The 26,183-nt window shown below is 39.6% G+C and overlaps 2 protein-coding genes across 2 annotated transcripts in view; one reads left to right on the top strand and one right to left on the bottom strand.

Moving 5' to 3' along the window:
• LOC129769584 (enolase-binding protein-like) overlaps positions 1-1,853 on the top strand; it is a 16,860-nt gene extending 15,007 nt beyond the window's left edge. Inside the window, exons 4-5 of the mRNA XM_055771945.1 lie at positions 1,128-1,292; positions 1,352-1,853. Of these exons, the coding sequence (XP_055627920.1) occupies positions 1,128-1,292; positions 1,352-1,690 (504 nt within the window). The 3' untranslated portion in view covers positions 1,691-1,853. The remainder of the gene's footprint in view (positions 1-1,127; positions 1,293-1,351) is intronic.
• Positions 1,794-26,183, bottom strand: LOC129769585 (protein crossbronx homolog). The gene is made up of 4 exons (XM_055771946.1): positions 25,949-26,183; positions 25,827-25,891; positions 25,664-25,767; positions 1,794-2,329 (listed from the first exon to the last, which is right to left on the bottom strand). Exons 1-4 carry the CDS (start codon positions 26,014-26,016, stop codon positions 1,880-1,882), a joined length of 687 nt encoding a protein of 228 aa, XP_055627921.1. The 5' UTR covers positions 26,017-26,183; the 3' UTR covers positions 1,794-1,879.

Below are 26,183 nucleotides of genomic sequence, written 5' to 3'. Positions count from 1 at the left end.
CATTATAATATCAAATTATCTTCAGATGAAATTTTTGTATGGGATTACCACATGAAGAAAACAAAGTTCTCCACCCACATTGAATACCAGTTTGATACGAAGAAGATAATTTTCATTAATGATTTTTTATTTGAAAAGTGCTCATTCTGCCTGAAAACTCATCATTATCTTCGACACTTCACTAACTCGTAAAACGTAGTTCAATGGCGTGCCGTTTATTTCGTTTCCACCGTGAAGTGTATTCGAGAATCAGGCCCATAATGTTAACATCGTCCTCCTATGCATGTTTTTCATTTTTAATAATTTCTGTATCTCTTGACACCACAAAAATCGCACACAATTACGAGTAATCTCAGCTGCCAGATATTTACGATTCCTTTCGTTGTCTTGTTCTCGTTTCTGCCACTGCCTTTCCGGGAGATAACGTGAAATATGACTAACTGAAAACTGCTTTCGGCTTTTGCCGTGCTGGATTAGAAATATAAGTTGCTGCCCGCCGAAATTTAACGCAGGAAAATTCACCGGAATCACTGATGGTTCAGCGTAAGACGAAGACAAAACATTTATATAGGCCAATTGTTCCTCTAACGCAATGGCGTCTGTTGGCGTCTATCGCACCGACTATGTTGGCTGAGACTGAGAAAAGAAAAAAACGCCGCACAATAAAATATCGGATTAATAATTTTCTTTTTTCACCTTATCTCTGCTTTTCACTTTTCAATAATGTGTACTAATTGTGCGAATTCACTTTTTCCTCGTCGCCACTTGTTAAATCCTGTTTTTGAGAACCAAAAGAAAAGACAACTGCTTGCTTTGAGCACCAGAATAAGAAGGGCTTATTCTTTATTTTTCGATTCGTTCAGACCTTTGTCTGTTACTCTTCTGACATTTACCAAATATGTGTTGGTGGCCGTTTTACGGAATACACACGTTGACTACAAACTACTCATTATAATAGTAAATATATACACATTAATTACGAACACTTCACAAGTAGTATAAACTATCAATTAATGTGTCTATAAGATGGTTATTTTGCCTGAAAAAAAAATAACATCTTTCTCGGAATCTCGAAACAGCCCAAGATACACTTTACCTTGAAAAATTACATGACAACTTACTTCCAGACCATCAATGCGATTCGCTATATGAGCCCATACACGACCATCAACGTGACCGTCATTGCCACAGAGGAGCGAGAATATCGGGAGTTCCAAGCCAAGCTGGTAACAGTCTACACCGACGAGGAAGGTTACAGTTGGTCACGAGTCATGACTACAATCGAAGGCGCGGTATATACCCCTCACTCTCAATCTATGTTCAAAAACCATTAATGATATTCTGTTTGTAGTCCATAGACACATCCCTCAAGGACACGCACGTTGAATATGGCGAAGTCACCAACATGTACGATGAATCTCAACCAGCGCCGAGCCCCAATCTGCCCCATACGGATCACAAATACCCGATGCAACCGATTGTGACCAAATCGGAAAGCATCCACATCCACATAAAAGAGGTGGAACTAGGCCAGGTGTATCCAGGATTCCGTTCCTTTGCCATCGGTGCGGGCATTATCCTTTTCTCTGTTCTCGGTATCGCGCTGCTTGATATAGCTCGGCGAGTGATTGGCGATCGTCGGGCCAAACGGCTACGGCTTGGGAGGTACAGCAAAGTTGATGGTAGATGAGTAAAGGATACACGAAAAAAAGGGTTTATTTCAGTTCCATCCAAAGTAAAGTTCGATATACTCTAGATCGATTAAGTTGCATAAGCAATCAACTACGCACGAATATTATTGCCATTCAATTGTTCAGGTTTCTTTATTCACCAATAAATAATTGTACATCTAACATTATTTCTTCTACCTCTATCACCCCTACTTGCTCAATGGTTGGAAAACCCCTTCCTTCACCCACGAGAGGCCCGAGGTGGGTGGAGTTGTCACTTCGCTCGTGTTGCCTTGCTTAATCGATTCTAGCACCGGTCCATGGGTCTCCTTATCGAACCTTTCGAATAGAATATAATTCTTATCCTGCACAGGGGCAGGATCGTACAGCTTACTCTGGCTCAGTTTCACACATTCATTCACCTTCTGGAGGAAATCGGTACGGTTCTGATGGTATAATTCATGGGCTACATTGTTGGCGCTTTGTTCCGCCAGAGACATGTACTCGTCGAAGCTTGCGAACACATACTGCACAAACTTAAGCAGCTGCCAGACGTGGTTCTCTCCGTTTTTCCACCTCGGAAAAGCCTCTGACAGATCGAGCGCCCCACTGTACGGGCAAGTCAGTGGGTGGAAGATTTCGCTCTGAAAAACAATGGCCTGGGAATGGAAGAAAGAGTTTAAGAATAAAGCTTGGATCGTTTATAATGAGACAGAGTCTTATGTGTCTATTTCGTTCATGATTCCATGAAACGGAAATCTTTTTTTGATTGAAATCTAGGAGAAAATATGTATACTCGGGAACAAAATATTCATTGTTATTGAAGTCGACTATTTTCGGAGCATGCGATATTCGTTCACATCATTGTTAAAGTCAGATGTGTGTTTGAGCGAACCATTATTTAACCATATTTTGAGTATTATTGTACCGTGATAATTTTTAATCTATTGACCATTCGTTTTTAAACCATCAACAAACCGTGTATCGTGTGTTATGTTCATCGTATTGTAACAGATTTCTCAGAAAAACCGAACATTGTTTGAATGTTTTGAGCCTGTTGTTACTGTGTTGTGTTGGTATTGTTTCACCATCCCATTCTGTGTAGAAACATTGAAACTATTAACTCGAACAAGCTTCCATCCCCGCTGTACTGCTGGTTACGTATTGTGCCTACCTAAAGGCGTTTCGCTTGAAATTCTTGATGAGCATGGAAAAGAAAAATTGCACCAAGTGCAGTCAAGCAATCAACGGCATTTATTTTATCACCTGCCGTGGGTACTGCGGTCGCATGTTTCATATGGCATGTGCAGGCCAGACGGATGTAACACCTGCGCTCATGAATTATTTCACGACGCATAAGAGAAACTTATTTTGGATGTGTCAAACTGTGCCGATTTATTCCAAAACTCGCACCTTCGCTCCATAACGAAGGTGGCGGATGGAAGTCTCCTCTGATGTCTCTTACGGAAGCATTCAACAACCTTCAGATGGAGATCAAACACTTATAGTCAAAGCCCGTACCCAATCTATCATCGGCGGTTTAGCGTTGGCCAACAATCGAACCAATTCGAGCGGCGAAACGGCTTTGTGGTCCCTATTTGGAATATAAGGCACCCGAATGCCAGTCGGGTTCCAAACAAGTAGGGCAGAATGTGGCCTCTGTTCCTGTCATTGAAAAGACAACGACCAAATTTTGGATCTATTTGTCCCGCATACGACCAGATGTATCCATTCAAGATGTGCAGAAAATGGTTCGAGCGAATCTCAAGTTGTCTCATGACCCGAAGGTTGTCAAACTGGTAGTAAAAGGAGCTGACACGAGCAATATGACGTACATCTCTTTCAAAGTCGGCTTAGACCCAGCCTTGAAAACCACCGCAATGGACCCATCGACTTGGCCAGAAGGTATCATGTTCCGCGAGTTCGAGGAACACACCATTCAAAATTTTCGGAAACCCTCCGTTATTCATCTGACGCCAACATCAGTCGTACCGCCGGAAGTTCTAATGCAGCCATAGTAACTGATACGCTTTCTTGTTGACGGTGGGAATCCTCGGGTTCCCATCACAGGCGAGTATTTTCACTCAAATTTATCCAACCTGTCACTCAATCACCCTAAGTTACAGCTCACTTCCTCTGTCAACTCACACCGAGCTGCCACAGATGTTCTTGGAATATTCCCCCAAACGTCGCTATCAATCATCTCGTCGCCGAACCGTATGCCACCAAGTAACGCTGCAGATATTCCGTCCCGTTCATCTGACACAACTGTCTCGATCGGTAATACACTAAAAATTGAGCTTCAATTTTACTATCAAAATGTCCGAGGACTTAAAACCAAGATTACTGACGTCTTCCTCGCAACATCGGAAAGCAGCTTCGACGTGTTCGTATTCACAGAGACATGGCCCGACAATCGAATTAACTCTTGTCAGTTGTTCGGTGATGGATTCAACGTTTTTCGAACGTACCGTTCTGCTTTGAACAGTACCAGAACGCGCGGCGGGGATGTTTTGATTGCTGTTGCTAGCAAATATGAATCAACAATAGTGCAAACTGCCTCAGGTTTGAGCGTGGAGAATGTCTGCGTGAAAATTTCAACGGCCTCAAAATCAATCTTCGTTATCGTATCATATATTACGCCAGAAAAATCGGCTGTTTGTGAATGTATTCAATCACACGTAGACGTTGTTTCGGAAATTAATCGTAAGATGAATATTTAGGATGGTCTCATTTTATTCGGAGATTTCAATCAGCCTCAGATCGTCTATAAATCAGTGAACAATACCTATGCTTTTGCTCTAGACTCGAATTTTTCGCAAGCTTGCCGCACTCTTTTGGACAGCCTTTCTTTTGCAGGATTGAGACAGCGCAATGTGATACGTAATCACTTAGACAGAACGCTTGATTTGGTATTCATTAATGAATCTATAACTGAATGTAGTTCAATTGACGAGGCTCCGGAGTCCATCATAGATGCTGACCCCCATCACCCATGTCTGGTTTTCACAGTTTACTTCTCGTCAATAACTCCATACGTAGAAGACATCGATGAACGTAAACGTGATTTTGGAAAAGTCGATTATGATGCACTCAACTCAATGCTTTCACGAATTGATTGGTGTGTCATCCGTCAAAGTAACAGTGTAGACGACGCTGTTAGTCGGTTCAATGAAACACTACGCGAATGCTTCGCCCTTTGCGTTCCGTTGTCGAGAACACGGCGAAACCCAGCTTGGTCTACTTCTCGTTTACTGTACCTTCGACGCAGGCGGTCCAAGATGCTGAAATGATACTCAGCTCGAAAATGTAACTCAGCAAAGCTGGAATTCAGACAAACGAGTCGCCTCTATCGAAGCCATAACCGTCACCTGTATAGCAGGTACGTGAAACGTATTCAGGACAACTTACGACGCCATCCGAAACAGTTTTGGAACTTCGTAAATTCAAAAAGAAATGAAATGGGTCTTCCATCAACCGTTCATTTGGATGGCGTAAGCGCGACCTCTGCAGAAGAGAAAAGCAACTTGTTCGCTAAACATTTCGCGAGCGTATTCCAGTCATCGAACACAAGTACATCAGGTATTGAACGAGCAACACAGTTCCTGCCATTGGACGTTCTGGACATTGACATTTCTAGGCATAACTGTCCCTCCAAGCTTGATTGATTCAAGTGAGAAGAACCTATCACATTTTATTAGATAATAGATTACTGCTTATAAAAAAACCCCGGTGTATTGCTAAACTTAAACGTGTAAAGCTTCTGGTAGACAAATATGGCAGAAAACTTTGATTGCGTTTTTCTCAGGTGTTGATTTTGGAATATGGGACAACTATGCGTAGAACGGCAGTATACTCGCGCGAGAATCGTAATTTGTGTACTCTGGACTCTGCGCGTCTCTGTGATATTGCTATTGTGTATTTCTAGGCGTTATTGGTATTTCTTCAAAGAAGAACATTTAATTGAGTGAGAAATTCCAAAATATTTTTTTCTTTAACTTCATTCAGTTTTATTAGTCATTTAATTCAGCCATCTCATTGATGCTCGGTATGTCAGACCTATACACGAGTATAGAAAGATTAATATCCAAGTAGTTTTTCAGTATCTCTTCAAAAATACATCTCTGACGCTTCCAAAAACATCATTCCCAATGAAATAATACACAAATTATGCTATATGTACTACACTTTTCATAGAACGGCAACAGAAAATCCGAAATCGATTATTTTTTCCAATAACGTTTATTAATCAGACTCAATTACTGATTATCTAACAGATTTACAGAGTCAAATTTCACCTTAAAATATAGCTTATTTTCTATATAATTAAGTCTAACAATTTATTAATAACTAAATCTAATACTAGATTGATTGGGCAGGATTAGGATTTAGGACTAGGACCAAGCGAGTGGAAAATCGATTGTGTTAAACAGTAGAATAAGTTGAAATATAAACACACAATGAATATACGAATATATTTAAGAATTCAGTGTTACAACTTAAACAACTCGGTGTGCGAGAAGTCAAACTTCATTGTTCTCATTTCAGTTTGGTAGACAACTTAAACATTATTACAATTTCCTTATATGTATCCCATACTTTTCTGGAGAAAATATGTCCCCTTTTTAAACTTGAATCGACCGCGAGTGGTAATTTTCTACCTTACTAATTCTACATATACGAAAAATGGTTTATATATATATAGTAATAAAAATATAGTTGAGAATTCGGTTTCCTCAAACATATAGAACTGAACCTTTAAAAATTATCGAGTTATAAAAAAATTCACCATCAGTTTGCAATCGAAGAACACAGCTTTCACAGTTGGAAATTATCTTCTTCATATCCATCTTTCAGAAGCCTTTTTTGCTTACTGTTCTCTCGCGAGCTCGACCGGCACAGCGACTATTTGATGAATCCACATTTTCCAGGATATGCTAGGTAGATTTGGTTGTTGATTTTAAATAGGGGCACTGGTTTTGGTTTGTTTTTCAATACTTCAGTCAGAAGCCAGAGGGCCTACAATATCTAGGGAAGCTTCTAAGATCGTCATTGAATTGCGTATTTTTGTTCTTTGCATTCTAACAGCCATAATTTTGTTTAATTTTTTGTACAGCACTTCCGGATCGAGGTCGCGTTACTTGCTATGTGTTAGGTTATACGTTAGGTTATATTAGGTTATACGTAGAGTTGCCCCAATTCATGCTTCATCCTTCCTCTCCATACCTCGTTTTCCTGTACACCGCCGACGCCAATATTGTTCTGAGCACCCAGCGTTCGGAAACACCTAGTGTTTGCGAGCCTTCTTGGAGCATTGTCCATGCTTCGTGGTCGTAGAGGACTACCGGCAAGGATGGTTCCAATCGTATCATCGAGCACTCGTTACATTCTCTTATTTGATTCATTCAACGCACACAATAATATGTTTTAAATCACTCATGAAACAGAAAACTGACGTGTCAACGAAAACACTGAATGAACACAGCGTGAGAGTCATCGTTTGGTATCTGTGCGCGTGTTCATCGATGTTCGCTTGTATCATTATATGATTCGTTCGTTAGTTTCTGCCGTCGCTTTACTTTCGTTTCCTGATCCGATTGGGTGCTTAGCCTCGGAGCTTTGGATCGAATCGCTTTGTGATAGAGTGGTCTCGCTCTCAGAAAAGAATTGAATCGCAAGGCAAAAATGCGATGCGATGAAAATATAACTTTTCGATGTGCTAATGCTCGCAGGTGCGCACCTAACAGTTGTCGTCTAATAACATTTAAAAGGAAAGCCAATAGGGTTCAGTTTGCTTACCAAATAGTAACTATATATAATCTTCGAAACGCAATCTATAAATACTTCGAGTTTTGCTTGTCCAATATTTATTATAATACAAATCGTCAAATGCGGACTTTTGTTCAATAGTGGAAGCACAAGTTCGCAGCCTATGGGGCAAACGATCGCACTTATTGAAATAAGCTTTTGAGATAACTTGTATCGAAAATCAATGATTTATCATTTGTAGCGTGTGAAAAAATCACAAGTAGCGTGTGTAGGCATCATCTAAGAGGGGATGGGTAGTTGATTACATGCTGGCTAGACTGATTTGTTGTAGATTTCGAAAAGGCATACGATGCATCCTCATGACGCTAGATCTCGTCCCTCTAGTTTTGTAACCTGGTTGTATCCACGCTGGACTTTGATGGCTTTCGCAAAAACACCATATCTTTGAAGAAATCTTTTGTCCAATGGTCGTCAATGGATGATCAGTTTCTCAGACTGCTCACTCTCGACTAGAGACGAAACGGAATGTTTATTTTATTTTCACTCCGGATTTTCCGGATAATCGAATAATAAAAAAATTAAAAGGAAATCTCTCGGTAAACGTAAAATAACTATGATTTGCACTGACTTATCTGTATAATGCAGTATCTTAGCCACAAATTGACTAGCGCCCCATGGGGAGGAAGAATGTTTTGAAATTCGAAAAAAAACATTGTCTTGTTACAGCTCATGAACCAAAATATTATTCAAATGATCAAGTCCAAATACAAGCAAAAGCTTGTCATCCAGGAGCCAAGGAGAGTTCGATGAGATGGTTAAGCGAATCAACATTAGGGATGCTATGTTTTGGGTGGCTGAGGCTTGGGACGACGTACCGACTGATTCCATTGTGAAGTCAAGGAAAATGTTGATATCCCGTTGTCGGCTGTAAAAGAACGCATGAACGGTGATTTTATGGTTTTCGGAAGACTCAAACTTTGGCGTTTTTACGACAATAGTAAGTAAAGTCTGGATGAGCTAAAATGTTGTATAGTGTATTTTTTCGAGGTAATCGATATTTTTCAGGAAGTCCCATTCGTAAATTTGAGATGACCATTCTCACTGGCACGCTAATGTACATCGTTACTCTTGAATTTATTTTTGAACCAAAATAAATAATAATTTGCAAAAAAAAATTAAATTAAATCTATTCTGCGATAATATCGTAACATATGAAGATGCTAAATAGACATCTTTTGAGAATTCAATAAATCAAAGGACTATCCAAGCGGATTCGAAGATTTATCACTTATTTTGTAATCTTTGCAACAATCTCAACACTCCTACCCCAACTTTTCCTTTTCCTTACTACATTCATGATTATTCGAAAGATCATATGATGCACTGTGGATAACCGAATTAAAACGTACTAAACAGACGCTGCTCATCCTAACTCGATCCATGTTTCATTAAATTATCATATTAGGTATGTTTAAATATTAAATCGATGTATTCATTTGAATTTGGAATTTCCTAAATTTTTTAATTTACTAAAAAAAAATCTAGCTTCGTACAAATTTGTTCAAATAACCTTTTTTTTAAGTATATTAACAAATTATTCAAAATTTTCGATAAAAAAAATCAAAACCAAAATACTCCGGAAACCTAACCGGAAAAACTCCTCTAAACCCAATCGGACCGACGATATATTTCGTTATTTTTCGTGCGTGCTCTCATTCAGACTGGTTCGAATGCTATATGAATAAAATATTATTGACATAATATGAAATATATTATAAAATGAGGGGCTTATAATGCAAGGGGTGTAAGAGACTTGATCAAATTCTTGGTTTCAAAAAGTCGAAAAAATCTGTATGAATACAGATTATTCTGTACACCCAAAATTGATTTTTAGCTCATGCATTGTCATCCCGATTTATGACATTAAATGAGACATAACATAACATAAAATATCATGATACACAAATACTGGTAAGCACTTGTATAATATACACGGTACAGCAATATAAGATTAATACGAGCGAGGGAAACAAAAAACAAATAAGCTTTCCGCATACTTTGCCACAAACACGACCCAGACCGAGATAGATATTGTTCTCCCTCATGCGCACCTTTTTGCTCTTAGAAAACACTTCCCAACTTCATTCAATAATCAGGTGCAATATTATCACGTACTAGCTAACCCGGCAAACTTCGTCTCGCCCAAAATTTGTTTTTTGTTATCAATACCTTCAAACATTCACGTTTTTTATTAAGCGCAAGTTCATGGGTCAAATCGCAGAACTGTTCATTGATTGATCCTCTAATCGACCCTGTTGAATTTACCATTTGCTATAAAATTTTTAGTACTTCTACCAAAACTCATCATTGTAATATCACATTATTTTCTGACACAATTCTCATGCAAGATTTTTCAACCACTTGCAAATAACATGTTTCTCCGTTACATGGAATAAATGTTTGATACAGAAAATATGATAGAATAAAGACAGCCCTAAATCGGACAATTCCTTCCTCGAGTTTTGCTTTTTCCAACATATTCGGCAATCCCTTTTTTTTTGTATAGATAGAAGAAGATAAAGATATTTCGTTAGAGCAAACATCAAATGGACTAACGACGCTTGTCACTATGTAATTGTAAAACATATGGTAATTTAATTTTCTGAATTTTTCCTTCTCCGACTTTTCCGAAAATGTTCAATTGTCATGTTTGATTGGAATATCTTTGATTGAAATATGAAATACATTTTTATGGGACCCCCTCTCCATTCCAGAGGAGGGAGGGGTGTCATACCATCATAGAAACATTTCTCATACCAAAAAACCCTCACATCCCAAGTTGTGCTTGATTAGTTCTCGAGTTGTGCAGACATTTGTATTTCATTGGTATGGCAATGTTAGGGGACGGTTCGTGTCCCCTAAACCCTTCGCATTCCAAATTTGGCTCCATTTACTTGATTAGTTTTCGAGTTATACAGAAATTAATCTTTCATTTGTATGGCAGTTCCCCTTAAAGAGAGGGGAGAAGTGTCTTACCACCATAGAAACATTTATTGCACCCTAAAGGCTCCATATGCCTAATTTGGTTTCATTTGCTTGATTAATTCTCGAGTAATGCAGAAATTTGCATTTCATTGTGTTTTATGCTAAATGGCATCATTTCTGCCAACGCTATATGGTAACTCTGGGTCGGAGTTTGTTGGGCCTTAGGGATTCGTGAGATCCGTAATAAGCACGAAATTTCTCTAGCTCTTGGGTATCTAGAATTTGGCCTGGCTCCTCCTCTATGGAGCCACCAATGTTAACCAGGAAAATTAATTTTACATGGATTCTGTGAATTTAACGATTCTGGAGGTTTTCTCCAATTTCTCGATTCTCCACCTTAATAATTGCCTTCTGGCTCTCTTATGGGACAATCCCGTGGTTCAAGCAAATCCCGGCTAGGTGCAGCCTTCAACTCTGCGTAATCCAACGGCAGAATGGTCCGTCCGAGCGAAGCATGTGGTCTGCCTTTCAGAACTGGGATTTACTTTTTTTCATATTTACCACTATTGGACTCCTTCCCTGTTATGAGTTCCGGTGATGATTTGGATCTTGAAGAAATTAAACTTGTTTCGTTGTTTGGATTGAACTTTTCATTTGGACGCTAGCATGCGATCTTATTACACGAATTCTTACTCTAGCTTAAAATTAAAAGGGAAAGAAAAGATCTCCTTCCCCTACTCAGATAACCAAAACCGTATCGGTTATCTGTCTGCCTATTTGCCAGCGTAGGATTTTTCCTTCAATTTTAAATATTTTATTATTTTTATTTCCGGTCCTGCTATCTAAGCTGGGTCCGTAACACACGACTTCCGCTGACTACGCGTTCTCGAATTTCACGGTTGTTGTTGTCGTCTGTTTTAAAATGAGCCAATGTAGATGAACTCGTCGACCACCCCGAAATCATCGCCGTCGATTACAACTTTACTACCAAAAAGGATTCTATAACGCTCCGCCCCTCTTGCTAGCGTGTATTAAGTCTTAGACATATTGATTACATCATTACATCAGACCTGCTTCGTATTTTAGACGGGAATACAAGTCAACTACCTTCTCATGTGTTCTTCCGATTATGTCCACGTCATCGGCGAAGCAGATAAACTGACTAGACTTGTTGAAAATCGTGCCTTGAAAATATGCGGCTTTGATGTTGACTTTTAGAGGGTCTGCCGAATGGTAAAAAAAGATTGCAGAGCAACCGGGCATGAATCCGTCCTGATAGCTTCCCACAAAACTGCTTTCCATTGGTGATAGACGACGAAAGAGGATCTGAGATCAAATTTTGTAGGCACCATTCAGAATCATGAATACATGGTAGTTCCCACAGTCCAGCTTGTCTCCTTTTTTATAGATGAGGCAGATTATCCCGTCTTTCCACTTCTTCGGTAGCTGTTCCGTGTCCCAGATCCAGACAATCAACAGGTGCACACACTGTATGAGTTTTCCCGAACCTCCCTTCTCTTTTCCCGGACCTCGCTATCTTTATCAGCATTTCGTCAAAGAAGTTTCCCGAACCCGAACCCCGGCATGATAATGTGGGACGCTAAGAAATTTATTCCGACTTGCACTGTGTAAAGTCTGCTTCATTTAATATTGGAACAAATTCTTTTGCTCATTGTGGCGCTCCTAGTGGACGGATTTGGAAACTTTTTTCACCCACGTGTCGGGAAATTCATTACCTTTCACCATGTATTTATGTCATAACACCAAACGATAGCATTTTGTAAACAACCGCCATGGAAGCCGAACGGAGAGATAAAATTGTGCACAGTTTTCTTGAAAATCCATTGTTGTCGGCATCTAAGCTAGCTAAACAGCTTAAAATGCCCAGAAATACCGTATGGCGTGTTATCAAGCAGTACAAGGAAACATTGACGACGGCTCGGAAGCCGCATTCGAAGCGTCGGAGTGGAACTGTCGACCGGAAACTGCGTGGGAAAGTCATCAAGGCCGTCAAGAGGAATCCGAATCTTTCAGACCGCGATTTGGCCAATAAGTTCCAGGCCGCTCACAGTACTCGAAAGTTGTACGACCAAGTTCGACGGATGTATTCTGATGGACGATGAGACCTACGTGAAGGCGGACTTTGGGCAAATCCCAGGTCAAAAATTTTATTTGGCGACGGCTCGGGGGGATGTACCTGCAAAATTTAAGTTCGTGTTTGCGGATAAATTCGCCCGCAAGTACATGATTTGGCAGGGGATATGCAGTTGTGGACAGAAAACCAAAGTCTTTCTCACTGACAAGACAATGACATCAGAAGTCTACAAAAAAGAGTGCCTACAGAAACGGATTCTGCCGTTTATTCGTGCCCACGACCGTCCAGTAATGTTTTGGCCGGACCTCGCAAGCTGCCATTACAGCAATACGGTTATGGAATGGTACGCAACGAACGGGGTCAGCGTAATACCGAAGGACCTCAACCCCCCAAACTGCCCCCAGTTCCGGCCGATAGAGAAATACTGGCCAATCACGAAGCGGAGGCTTAAGGCAAAGGGAAAACTTGTTAGGAACATGACTCAAATGAAGAACTGGTGGAATCAAATCGCCAAAACGGTGGACGAAAAGGGTGTGCGCCGCCTAATGTGCCGTATTACGGGAAAAGTACGAGAATTTCTTCGAAACAGCAATGAATTAATTTTTTTTTTATGAAAAAGTAAAGAAAATGCTACATTTTTATGAAAAACAAATTATGAATTCGTTAATAAATGACTGAACTACACGCAATTGTTTGTGTTCCAATATTAAATGAAGCAGACTTTACACGTGTATTCTAGAGCTTGCCACTCCAGAATACATTTAAGGCGTGTTATCCGACACAGAAACCTCAACTAAGTACTACTAAAATTACGCAAGTAATACCTACGTTGAGAAGGCAATTACGCAAGTAATACCTACGTTGAACAAACTCAAGGCGTCTTGCTCAGTTGGTCCTGATGGTATTCCGTCTATTATATTGAAGAAATGCGCAGCTAATCTGATGATTCCTCTTTGTCGCATTTTCCGCTTATCGTTGATTAGTGGAAAATTTCCAACTTCCTCCTGGAAGTCGGCGTTTTTGATTCCTGTACATAAAAAGGGTGCCAAGACTCAAATCGATAACTACCGAGGAATTTCCGCACTAAGCTCGGTCGCCAAACTGCTTGAGCTTGTTGTCTTGGAACCGATCTTTAGTTTCTGCCAGCATTACATTGTAGAAGACCAACATGGATTTATGCCTAAGAGATCTACTGTAACCAATCTGTTGACTTTCACGGCTTATATAACGGAAGGTTTCAATAGCGCCAAACAAACAGATGCGATATATTTCGACCTGACAGCAGCGTTTGACAGCATTAATCACGAAATTGCGATTTCTAAAATGGAGAATTTGGGGTTTGGCGGCAGAATAATCAGTTGGCTGCGGTCATACCTAATCGGTCGCCAGCTAGCAGTAAAAATTGGTGATCATTTCTCGCGCAAATTCGACGCGCCATCTGGGATTCCTCAAGGCAGCCACCTGGGGCCGTTGATTTTCCTCTTGTACTTCAATGACGTCAATTTTAAGCTGAACCTTCCGCGCTTGTCATTCGCCGACGATATGAAAATTTATTTTATAATCAACTCGACTGCCGATGCCTGCCTACTTCAGCAACAGCTGGATAGTTTTGCCGAATGGTGTATTGCTAATTGCATGAAGGTGAACCCAAGTAAATGTGCTATTATCACCTATTCAAGAAAAAAGGAACCGATCTTGTTCGATTATAAACTCTTGGATACTTCCATCGAGAGAACCAACTGTATCAAAGATCTAGGGGTACTTCTAGACAGCAAACTATCGTTCCAGCAGCACATTTCATGTATTGTGGGCAAAGCTTCCAGAAGTCTGGGCTTTTTGTTTCGAATCGGTAAAGATTTCAATGACATATATTGCTTGAAGTCTTTGTACTGCTCGCTGGTACGTTCGACTCTTGAGTACGGCTGTCAAGTTTGGAGTCCTTACTACCAAAATGGTGTCGACAGAATTGAAGCTGATTTCAATTTATGTAGGGTAGCTATTAAACGTTATTTTAAGAGAATATTAACCCATTTAAATATCATTAGGGCATATATTCTGCCTGTTGATTATTGTAATAAATAAAGGCAAAAGTTCCACTGGGAACGTTAGTGCCATCCAAGAAGAAAATCTTTATCAGTTGTTCTGTTTCTTCAGCTGATTAATGACCTCCTTAAGGTGAAAGTGGAAGAAAGCCAAAAATGGCTGCCACAATGGCGCTCATTTCTTTCATCTCCCTCCCTCACCCCTCGCCTGAAAATCAATAATTTTGCGAAACAGTGTGATGAAAATGATCGTTTTCGCACACTTCCCATCAAGTAATATCAACCAAACTCTAATCGATTACTCACAAGATATTAAATTTTCATCTGCCGTCGCGATGTATAGTGAAAACTTGAGCTAGTGCTCTGAAAGTTAAATTTTCATTTTTCAATTTTCGGATATGGTTTTGTTTGTATTGGTGAAGGCATCGTTATTTTTTCGACACTGATGCCAGACAACATCATCGAAACAGCTATAAAAACCACTCAATAAAATGTTATTCCTGAGTCATAGCGTTTGATGTCATGAAAATTAATAAAATAAAATTGTGTTGATATCAATACAATTATCATTTTTACGTTTAACTCTTTGTGGTCGCTTGTCTGCTCTCAGCCACCACAGCAAGAAACCATGCTAATCTTATATTTTACTCGACCAAGTATCAGTTAATGCTTTTCCTAAACGAAGCTTGATGTCTAGTGAACCAGTTTTGGAATCAATACGGTGTTCCTATGAGTAATAGATAACGGTACTCAGTATCAAACAAAGTAGTCACCCATACAAGACAACGCACAGTGCGTTGAATGCATAGGAATGTGGGACAAAAATCATAACAGCAGAATTTAGCCATTGTAACACTTTGGTGTGATGGAAAAGATTGTTCATATGTATCAGAAGTACTGTTTGCATAAAAGTCTCATGTTATTTTAATAAACGGATAATAAAAATATGATTATGTATTGTTTATACTTCATATGATTTACTCTTGGAGACTGTTTCGAATGATTTCACACGAAGACGAATTATAAAATATATGTTTTATACGAAAACATTACATTAGAAGACATTGTAATGCTAATACATTAAGGTGGCAACGAAAATGGTCATGTCAAATTTCTAAAACCGACAAGTACAATTTGTTCATTGTCCCAAAAAATGACCTGTGCAAAGTTTCAGCTCAACCGGACATGACATGGACAATCGGGGTGCTCAAAGCGCTCAAAGATTACAGTACACTTGCAAAAAAAAATGTGTTGCTACCACATTCGAATTCGTAGAATTCGAATAACGTATTCAATACTAGAAAGTTGATTTACGTTCACAGCTTTACTTCAGAAGTGTGCTTATTCCATCTGAAAATCTTAAAGCTTCCTGAGGGGTTGGCAATAGCAACAACAATCCTTGAAGTGGATTTTATACTGTGTCATAACATGAGCTCCATTAGTGGCAAACTTTTCGAGTTTATGAAACGCACAAAAACAAACAGGACAATTTTACATGCATATATTTTTTTATCAATTAAAAAGAATTTCAAGAAATGAAAAGATTGAATAGAGACCACGCACTGATATCTAAGGATCTTCATTTGATAAAGGATTGAGGAGTAAAGGGTCGAAATTTCTAAGCGATTTCGAAGCGCCTTTACTTTCGATATAAATAATCATGACATGAAAACAAAAAAAATCAGCATTTTCAAACTACAAATTTCTATTTTATGGATATCGTACGTACATATTTTAGTTTAATGTGTATATGCGTTGTAGACAAAAGTCATTGCAAGAAAAGATAAAACGTTTTTGGATTGCTTTCAAAGTTTCTATAAGTTTTAAAAATATATTCACAATAACAATCCAATCAACCTGATTATTTCGCTTTCAATTGATTTTTATTTTTTTTTTATAATATGGTTTTATTTGTCAGTACATTTTAGAAAAAGTATGTTTGTTTCATTTCTTACACGTCATGATTCTATATCTAGATGAAACTTCAGATCATCTATATTAATTCTACCATCACATCCATTAACGAAGCAAATATAACTAATAAAAAGTTTAAGAATTTTCACTCTACGCCTTCCGTTTATTCCCACTAGGCTAGGTTTTTTCAGCTCCTCGAAATCGAGCCTTCTCCATCCACCTAAGACGCATGATATCTTCTGTTGAAGAACCGTCCAAGCTTGTTCGACGCGAACACAAGTACAAAATTTGTGTTGAAGTGTTTCTACTGTTCGGTTGCCACAGCGTATACAGTTTTCGTCATTTACACGCTGCAACACGAAAAGTAATTTCCGATGCTCGATCTTCTCATTCACCAGCAAGTATAGTTTCGTCCGCTGTACTGACGTAAGCTGCTTCGACGCGATATTTTGCCACGTGCGTCGCCAGTTATTTTCCGGATTATTCCGTTCCACCCTTGGTATTTCAATTTGAATGACGAAATGCTGGTGAATTTGATCGGCGGAGGGGTTCTGTTGGATTTGATGGGGAATTTGGGATATGTTTGACAGGATTGTTTTAAGGTCAGGAAGATCCATTGAAATTTGGGGTCGAGGATTTGCTTGTAAAAGGAAAGAACTGTAATAAGGAAGGGATCCGATCTCTTTCAGATGACGGTTAATAGCGAGCGACTTACACTTAAGCGCAGGTAATTGCAGCTTCAGGCCACCCTTTTCCTTGCTGCGAGCCAACTGTATCATCGGGACGCGAGCAACTGTCCCTCTCCAGAGAAACGTTCCCATCGTTGATGTAATCTTCGCTGTATGTACGTTCAACGGTGGTAGAATGGACGCGAAGTACCATATCCTGGAGGACCCGAACGTGTTCAGCATGGTCACTTTTTGATGCAGCGTCAGCATACGCAGAGAGTGCAGCCACATTAGTTGTGAGAATTTCCCCACCAGCGCATTCCAGTTCAGTGTTGTCATTAGTTTTATCGAGTTTGCGAAAACTACACCCAATATTTTAACTACATCGGCTGTTTGCAGCCACTGGGTGTCGATACAGCCGTTTTCGCAAGACCCAACATCGATAGTAACAGTTTTTCGTAAATTCAATTTTGCACCAGCGGCTCTCTCGAAGCGAGTAAACAGCTGACGCATCGCATCAATTTGAGTTACCGATGTGACGATGACGCTGATGTCGTCCGCATACGCTGCCAGCAGATCGTTTCCGCACACACGTTCGAGCCTGGACACCAGTGGATGAAGGTACAGTACGAAGAGGTGCATTGACAACGGGTCCCCCTGTCGTACTGATCGTTGAATCTCGAACGAGCGAGAGAGATGTCCGTTGATAAGCAGCATCGACTGGCGATGCGCGAGAGTAGAGCGATGAAATCATGGTTGAAGCCGAGCGAACGCATGGTTTGAAAGAGGAAAGAGTGCCGGACCCGATCGAACGCAAGTTCGAGATCAAAGCTTATTAGCTTCCCAGCACGATGGTTATGACGGTGACTCGCTATGCGATCTTTCAGAACGAGAGTGGCTTGAAAAATGTTTCGTTCTGAGTTCGAGCATTTCTGCCCTTCACTGAGGACATGGTGTTCTCTCATCACTCGCTCTAATCTTGTTTTTAGGATGAGGGACAAGAGCTTATAGTCGCTGTTTAACAATGAGATCGGTCGACATGATCTGGCCGTATGGTCACCTCCCCTCTTCTTGACCAGCACAATGATGCCCTCCACAAACGCTGGAGGAATATTTCCGCTGAGTACCTCGTTTAGCAACAGGTTCAGCTCGCGGTGGATGACGTCGAACATACGATGATAAAATTCTCTCCGTATTCCGTCACAGCCCGGAGACTTTCGTGGTGCGCTCGCTGTTATCGCAGACCAAATTTCTGCCGTCGTGATGCTGCTCATAGAGACTTCGTCGGTTAGTGGGATAACACTTTCACAGGTGAAATTGTTCTCATCGTCGTTTCTTGCCTCCTCTGAGTAGAGTGTCGAAAAATAGGTTACCATGTGGTCTTCGATCGCTCTTGACTCTGTAATTGTTGTATCCTGCTCTGTCTGCAGCTGTGTTATGATGTTTTTTTTCCTTCGCCTCTCCCTCAACTGAAAAATTGATATGGGTTCTCCTGCCACGTGCGTTTCGTTGATTCTCATGAAAGTATGAGAGAATCTCCGTTGAAGCGCTAGCATCTCCCCTTTGAGTCGGTTAATAGTTGTTGACATTTCAGGATGCTGGTAGTACCCATCGTAGGCGCGTCGTAGCTCAGCGTATGGATGCTGATGTTTACTGTTTACTTACATCGAACACGGATCGACTTTTCCACTTGAAAAATCGTTTTATTTTGGGCTTCGCGAACATAGGCCACCACTCAATCCAAGAGCCGTAATTTCTGCGCTGCCGGGTCCAGTATTGCCACTTATACTGGAATTCCGCAACGTTTTCGCTAGTCATAAGGTATGGTCGATGGGACCAAAATCCACGGCCATGTTCTTGTCCTAGATGGGGGAGGCATAGACGGAGTGTGAGCGCTTTGTAATCGGTGAATGAGCAGACGTGAACATGTGCTACTCGCAAATGATCGCGCAGACCGTTGCTGACATAGATACGATCAAGGCGCGACTGAGCGTTGCGACAGACATATGTGAAACCACTATCACGTGGATATAGTTTCTCCCATACGTCATGTAGCTGTAGTTGTTGGACCACAGCTTTGAGAGCGGGACTCGCGTTCGGGCTGCTAGAATCGCATGTTCGGAGCACGCAATTGAAGTCGCCAGTCAATATTACATTCGTGGTGTTATGACGAAGATAGTAGGGAAGCGTTTCGTGGAAGAAATTTTCCCGAACGGCTCGTTGTGAGGAACCGGAGGGAGCGTAAACATTGCAGATCGTCGTGTCTTGCACTCGTAGAGCAATCAGTCGGCTGTCCAGGCTTCTCTCAACGTTAGTCACTTGTATGTGTTGTTTCAGAGCAATAGCTGTTCCCCTTCTCATATGGTCTACATTGAAGAAAACGACGTAGCCAGGCAAGGAGAGCTGGTCGTTTTCTACTTCTTGCAGACACACGATGTCAAGGTTCTGACTGTTGACGAAATTTCGTAAAGCGTTCAGTTTCGTGGGGTTCGTGATGGTAGCGATGTTGATGGACGAGATGTTATACGACGTGAGAGCCATTTAAACTAACATTACTTCAAAACTCTCTCCGTCTATATCGTCTCGGCGGGGCTTTTTACCAGCCGGTCTTCCACGGTTCGGTCTGCTATTGACGGATGTGGTAGAGTCATCTGTTTCGTTACCATTGCTACTCTTGCTCTGCGATCGTAACGCTGGCTTTTTGAAATAATCATCCACAGCAACGATAGCCTGCTGAGGCGCTAGTAGAGACGATTTGGTTCGTTGAGATTGAGTAACATTCGTTTTTGGAGCTGAGGTGCTTTCGGGCTGGCTGCTTGTGTGTGTTTTTGAACCTGAGGGTTCCTCCAGGTTCGTGACACTCGGCAGTTCTGGAAATACCTGCGACGATGTCAGTGGTGGCACGGTAGACTTTTTCGTATGTGCCGATCTCACACCAGCTGATTTCTTGGGTTGTTGATCGGTAGTTGACCTGTTAGTTTGTCCTGGTTGTTTCGTCACGTTCGCGTAGCTTTTCTGGTACAGAAGCTTTTTGTTCTGTACACATGATATGCCAGTGTGCGCTTGCTCTTTGCAGTGGCGGCAGGAGTGCAACTGTCCCTTATACACGACAAACGCTTGCTCTCCGTCGATGGTTACTCACGAATCGATATTCCGCTTCACCAACATACGAGCAGACCATATGCCGAGCGGTATGCCTTGGGCTTCGTTGATTTCGCCCCATGATACTTCTCGGATCGATACTACTTCACCGAATCCAGAAAGAAAATCGACGACCTTCCTTTCCGACACATCTTCGGGGAGATCGTAAACACGTACTTCGACGCTGCCATCTTCCAGCGTGATGCGAAGTGTGTGTTTTTTCCCATCACTCTCCACCTCATGCTTCCCGTCATGTTCGTCAACAACTTTTTGTGCGAGTGCTAATTCGCTTACTTTTACGAACGCACATGCATCTCTGGAGTCGCTTGATGTCCTCCATCTTCAATCCGAGAACCGAACGACAAAAACCAATTAACTTTTCGACCGACGGCTTGACGGCGAGCTGGGAATAGTCTATTTTGAACGTGTTTTCTCGCCTCATCGCGGAACACTTTTCACGCGACGCGGCACAGTATATTCAAATAAATTTACAACGGTGGTATGCTTCACTCGTGATAAGCGCAATCGAAATAAACGTCTGCACGTCTCAAAAGCTGAGCGGAGTATAAAAGTTTTAAAAATATATTCACAATAACAATCCAATCAACCAGATTATTTCGCTTTCAATTGATTCATAGAAAATTTCAGTAGAACTATTTTCTACAGAGGTATTTTCTATCGAATGATCCGTTTATCCTTTAATTTTGAATCAAAAATATTTCAAGAAATAATGAACGCACCGCAAATCGATGGTCAAATCTGCCCACTGCAAACTTGAAAATATTCTATACAAGGTCCAGTTGTTGCTTCGACGAATGCATTATTTTATAACAGAGTTATAGCGTTTCAAAAATCGCTCGAAATTTTCGATGTCGCATTTTGCTCCTCTGTTTTTTTTAGTCGAGTGTAGTTGTTCGCCCACTTCGGAGTACGATTGGTCACAGGAAATGTCGATTCATTTACACATTAGCTTCACTTTAAGTCATCAGCGCAATGCGAAACCTTTTCCGCAATAGTTCCGGGAATTTTCAGAGGGTACTAATAGCGTATTAATAAAATATTTTCAATGTATATTTTTTAATTTTTCAACTGCTTATTGACCATTTTTCATTGGGTGTCTAAATGGCTTTCAAAATGCTTGCGGGGAAAAACTACCACCCCTATTCTTTATTTCGATCGATTCGAAATATTTCGATCGACTAGATAAAATTCCATTCTGTATTCCGTTTAAGTTGTTTTTGTATTTCGTCCATTCCGCTTCTCTTCGAACATTAAATGGGCAAAAAAATAAGGAATGCAAAATTATATCTCGAACGAAATAATGGTTTCAAATGAATTCTGCATTCCGCCGGAATGCAAATCCGGCGGAATGCAGAATCGGGGTAATTCACGACTCATTGATTTTTTACTAACCTTGCCCGAAAAGTTATTTGTATTGCTCTTTGGTTTTCCTCCGCTTAAATCCTTATCAAATTCGAACAGATTACTAAAGAAAAATTCAACGCCAAATTAATAAGTCGCTGCCCCGATCCTTCCAATTTTTTAAAATTTGTACATTTTTGGTTTGAAATCTGCTGCCCGATTGAAATAAGTTTTTGAGAAATCAATTAATTGATTAGAAAGTTAATTGATTCCTCAAAAACATGAAGAAATGTTTAAACTGCTGAGAAAACTTTCTCATAAATTGAATAGAGTATCGAAAACTATTATATCTGTTTGAAATATTGTTATATACAAGATGTTAGGTAGCTGATCCGAAATATTTCAGGTGGTACAGGATCGTATTCGATGGAAAAAATTCCACGCCTATGGTCAAATCTAATCTACGAAAGAATTATTGAACTTTTCCCTGAGACCGTTTTTTCTGCCATATACTGACTTTAACTCAAAAATTACGCTGCTGAGCACGATTCAATTGCTTTCATTTGAGAAAATTGTGCATAAATTATGTTGTGAATCATTTAAATTTTTGCAATATAACGAGGAAGGATAACAGTGTAGTGTCAAGGAAAGAATTGTAGAATGGTTGGACAGCTTCAATTTGGTTGATAGAAACAATTCATTTTATCATGCATTTTTCGAAAATTTATAAAAACCTTTAAAAGCACAGAAATTTAAGTTCCATCTTTACCTCTGTTTGTTTTACAACGGCATTCTACGCAAAATTTTCTTATCTTTCAAATGAGTAGCATAATTATTCCAAGTAGCGTACTTTCTAAATTAGAGACAGTTCAAGACATAAAATTCTACTCAAGAAAAGTTCAACAACTCTAGTTGAGAATTGACCAAATTGCATAGAATTTTATATATGACTAGCTGACCCGGCAAATTTCGTCCCGCCCAAAATTTGTTTTTTGACATCCGGCGATCTTTTTTTTTGGTATAGATAGAAGAAGATATAGGAGTGCGTTTCATCACATTAAAATCCACTTCCAGTTTCGAACAAAGATCAATTTCGCTAGCGCAAACATCAAATGGACTAACAGCACTTGTCACATTTCCAGTTTCGAACAAAGATCAATTTCGCTAGCGCAAACATCAAATGGACTAACAGCACTTGTTTCTATGTAATTGTAGAACAGATGGGAATTTAATTTTTCGTTTTTCCTTCAGAGTTTTCCGAAAATTTTCAATTGTCATGTTTGGAGGGGTGTCATACCATCATAGAAGCATTTCTCATACCCAAACATCCCAAATTGTGCTTGATTAGTTCTCGAGTTAGGTAGAAGTTTGTGTTCGTTTGTATGGCAGCCCCCCTTAGAGAGGGGGGATGAGTGTATTCACCATAGAAACGTTTCGTGCCCCGTAAAACCTTCACATGCCAAATTTGGCTCCATTCGCTTGATTAGTTTTCGAGTTATGAAGAAATTTGTATTTCATTTGTATGACAGCCCACCCTTAGAGAGCGGGTGGAGTGTCTCACCATCGTTAAAACATTTATTGCACCCTAAAATCTCCACATGCCAAATTTGGTTTCATTAATGGATAGCTGTTAATTCTCGAGTAATGCAGAAATTTGAGTTTCATTTGTATGGCAGCCCCCCCTTAGAGAGGGGGGTGGAGAGTCTAACCACCATAGAAACATTTATTGCACTCTGAAATCTTCACATGCCTAATTTGGTTCCATTTGCTTGATTAGTTCTCGAGTAATGCAGAAATTTGTGTTTCATTTGTATGGCAGCCCCCCGTTAGAGAGGGTGGTGGAGAGTCTAACCATCATAGAAACCTTTATTGCACCCTAAAACCTCCACATACCAAATTTGGTTTCATTTGCTTGATTAATTCTCGTGTAATGCAGAAATTTATGTTTCATTTGTATGGCAGCCCCCCCTAAGAGAGGGGAGTGGAGAGTCTAACCACAATAGAAACATTTATTGCACTCTAATACCTCAATATTCCCAATTTGGTTTCATTTGCTTGAATAATTCTCGAGTAATGCAGAAATTTGTGTTTCATTTGTATTGCAGCTCCCCCTTAGAGAGGGAGGAGGTGTCTCAAACTATCATGAAAACCTTCCCCGGTCCCAAAAATCCCCTACATACCAATTTTCATGTTGATCGGTTCAGTAGTTTCCGAGTCCATAAGAATCAGACAGACAGACAGACAGACAGACAGACTGAAATCCATTTTTATATATATAGATAGATCCTCTATCACCTCCTAGAATATTCCGAATCAGCTACCTAATTCCACTTATGTTTTTATAAGAACACTGGCTCAATTTTTTGACGACTAGTGGAAATTGATGAAATTAGAATATTTTGGAAAAAAGATTTTATACGCAATTCTGAAAAAAATCGGAAACGAAACTGAAAAACTATACAGACATTATTATCCTAAGACTAACTGTTCTCGAGATATAACAAAGTGTACAGAAAATTATATCTGATGAAAAATCATTTACGCTTATCATGAAATCTCAATTATTATGGAATCGTTTAATTTTTATAGTTTTGTGCTATGAAGGTCTATCCGGTAACTATAAAAATTCGATCATAGGAAATACCTTGGTCATTAACAGTTTACGTGAGATATTTTTATAATACAGATTACACTGAAGATTATCAATTATATGAGAAAAAATATGAACGTTTGACTGGACAGCACTCTTAGGCGGCTCAATCCGTTTATTGATAAATACGAAGAGTTTTAAATTTCTTAAATATGTGTTATTTAATCCAATTTTGAATGTATTGGTGATTGTATTTTTAAAAAATATTCTTCCTGTCCACGTGGACTCGATCTATACGCCCTCCCCCCTCTCCGTGTGCAAGCATGGACATTGGCTTACCCCGTACCCCCCTAAAGTTGTCCATGTGGTATGTGGACTGCCCCTTACGAGGGCTAAATAAAAATTTGTCTAGGTCAGAGATACCGTTCTGAATCATATTTCGGACGCTTAAGGCATATGATGCAGAAAACAGATTTAAACTTCATGCACAGGTATTATTTGGTTGATATTTTTAATAAATTAGTTCAATATGCTTTGAAGCTTTCTACTTTGGTACCTATTTGATTGAAAACACAAAAAATCATCGAATAAAATGCTTTTCAAATAAAGCGAATAAAAATCAAACTTCGGACACTAAAACAAATTTCGGACAGATTGAATTCAAATTCCGAGCACTTTATTTTGTATTTTTTTGGACGAAAATTACATTACACTTGATTATATTTAAACTGTTAACGATGATGAGAACTTATGCAACACGGGAGAAATTTAAATATTGATGAACGGGTAAATTGTACGTGCTCACGTTGAGCAAACGTCAAACACAAACGATATTAGTAGTGTTGATACATTTTTGCCGATTATGTTACAATTCAAATGTAGTTATCATATGAAATGATAGTGAAACCAAGGGATTACTCTAAAGAAGCAATTGTGATATCAATTTTATAGTTATATCATCAGTGCATTAAACATTTCAAGATATTAGAACAAAGTGTCCGAAATATGATTCAGAACGGTATTAGGTTTGATTGAAAATCCTTCAAAGCTTTTCATTATTGTTTTGAGCACTATGCAATGAGGTGCAACCATGAAAAAAGATAATTCAACATGAAAACTATGTTCTGTCAACATAAAAATCATTAAACTATCCATATGTAAGGTCGTGTACTCCAATAGTCAGATAATGTGAAAGCCATGAGCAAAACAAAAAAAGCATGAGCCTACCAATCACTGACAAGTTTTGAGAAGGCCAATAGATTTACTTTGGAACTCGCTTTCGCGCAAAATCCGCACCGTGGATAATCGGGGTTCTACTGTAGTGATAAATTATAACAAAATATTTCTTAAACCACGATTTATCAATCAAAACAAACTTCCCATATAGTACTATAATCTCATTTTTGGTGATATAGATTAGGTCTTACCGGCACTGCAGAATCGTTGGGGAAATTTTCTGGCAAAGTCATACTGAAGCGAAACACTCCATCCTTATAGGGTCCAGCGCGAACGAACAGAACTCCGAACCATACTGAAGAGAAATAAGCTTATATACATTTGAAGAAGGCACGTTACTTTATGGGCACCTACAAAAGCTATTATCAAACGATGGGATCACATATATTCCTCCCAGATCCTCATTCTGTAGTCGTTTACTAGGCAAAAAAATACAGTTTATTATTTGTTCAGGATGATGTACTACATAAACTTACTATTCTGTTAAAATTTTGTACTCTTGCAGGACGGTTTCCAGCAATTTGTCATAAGAATCCATGGTCATTGTCACGAAGATATGTTTTTAAAGCATATGCGAAAAAATAAAACCTTTGATGATTGCTCAAACAATAGCGCAAAATTAAATTAAGACTTGTCGATTCATGTTACGTGCTACTATCGAAACATTGAGAGAATAACAAAAATTTCTGTACGAAAGCAAAACACAAACAA

This window comes from Toxorhynchites rutilus, chromosome 2 (genome assembly GCF_029784135.1).
Source record: "Toxorhynchites rutilus septentrionalis strain SRP chromosome 2, ASM2978413v1, whole genome shotgun sequence".
Lineage (NCBI taxonomy): Eukaryota > Metazoa > Arthropoda > Insecta > Diptera > Culicidae > Toxorhynchites > Toxorhynchites rutilus.
The sequence above is the reverse complement of the archived record's forward strand: the minus strand, read 5'-3'. Positions and strand labels throughout refer to the sequence as shown.

Bases quoted from the DNA above. Each gene is read 5' to 3' on its own strand.
- LOC129769585 (XM_055771946.1), bottom strand. From the start codon at position 26,016: ATGACCATGGATTCTTATGACAAATTGCTGGAAACCGTCCTGCAAGAG. The intron at 25,892-25,948 runs GTAAGTTTATGT...TTTTTTGCCTAG, and splicing joins TACAAAATTTTAACAGAATA to TAAACGACTACAGAATGAGG. The intron at 2,330-25,663 runs GTAAGACCTAAT...TTCCATTCCCAG, and splicing joins CCAACGATTCTGCAGTGCCG to GCCATTGTTTTTCAGAGCGA.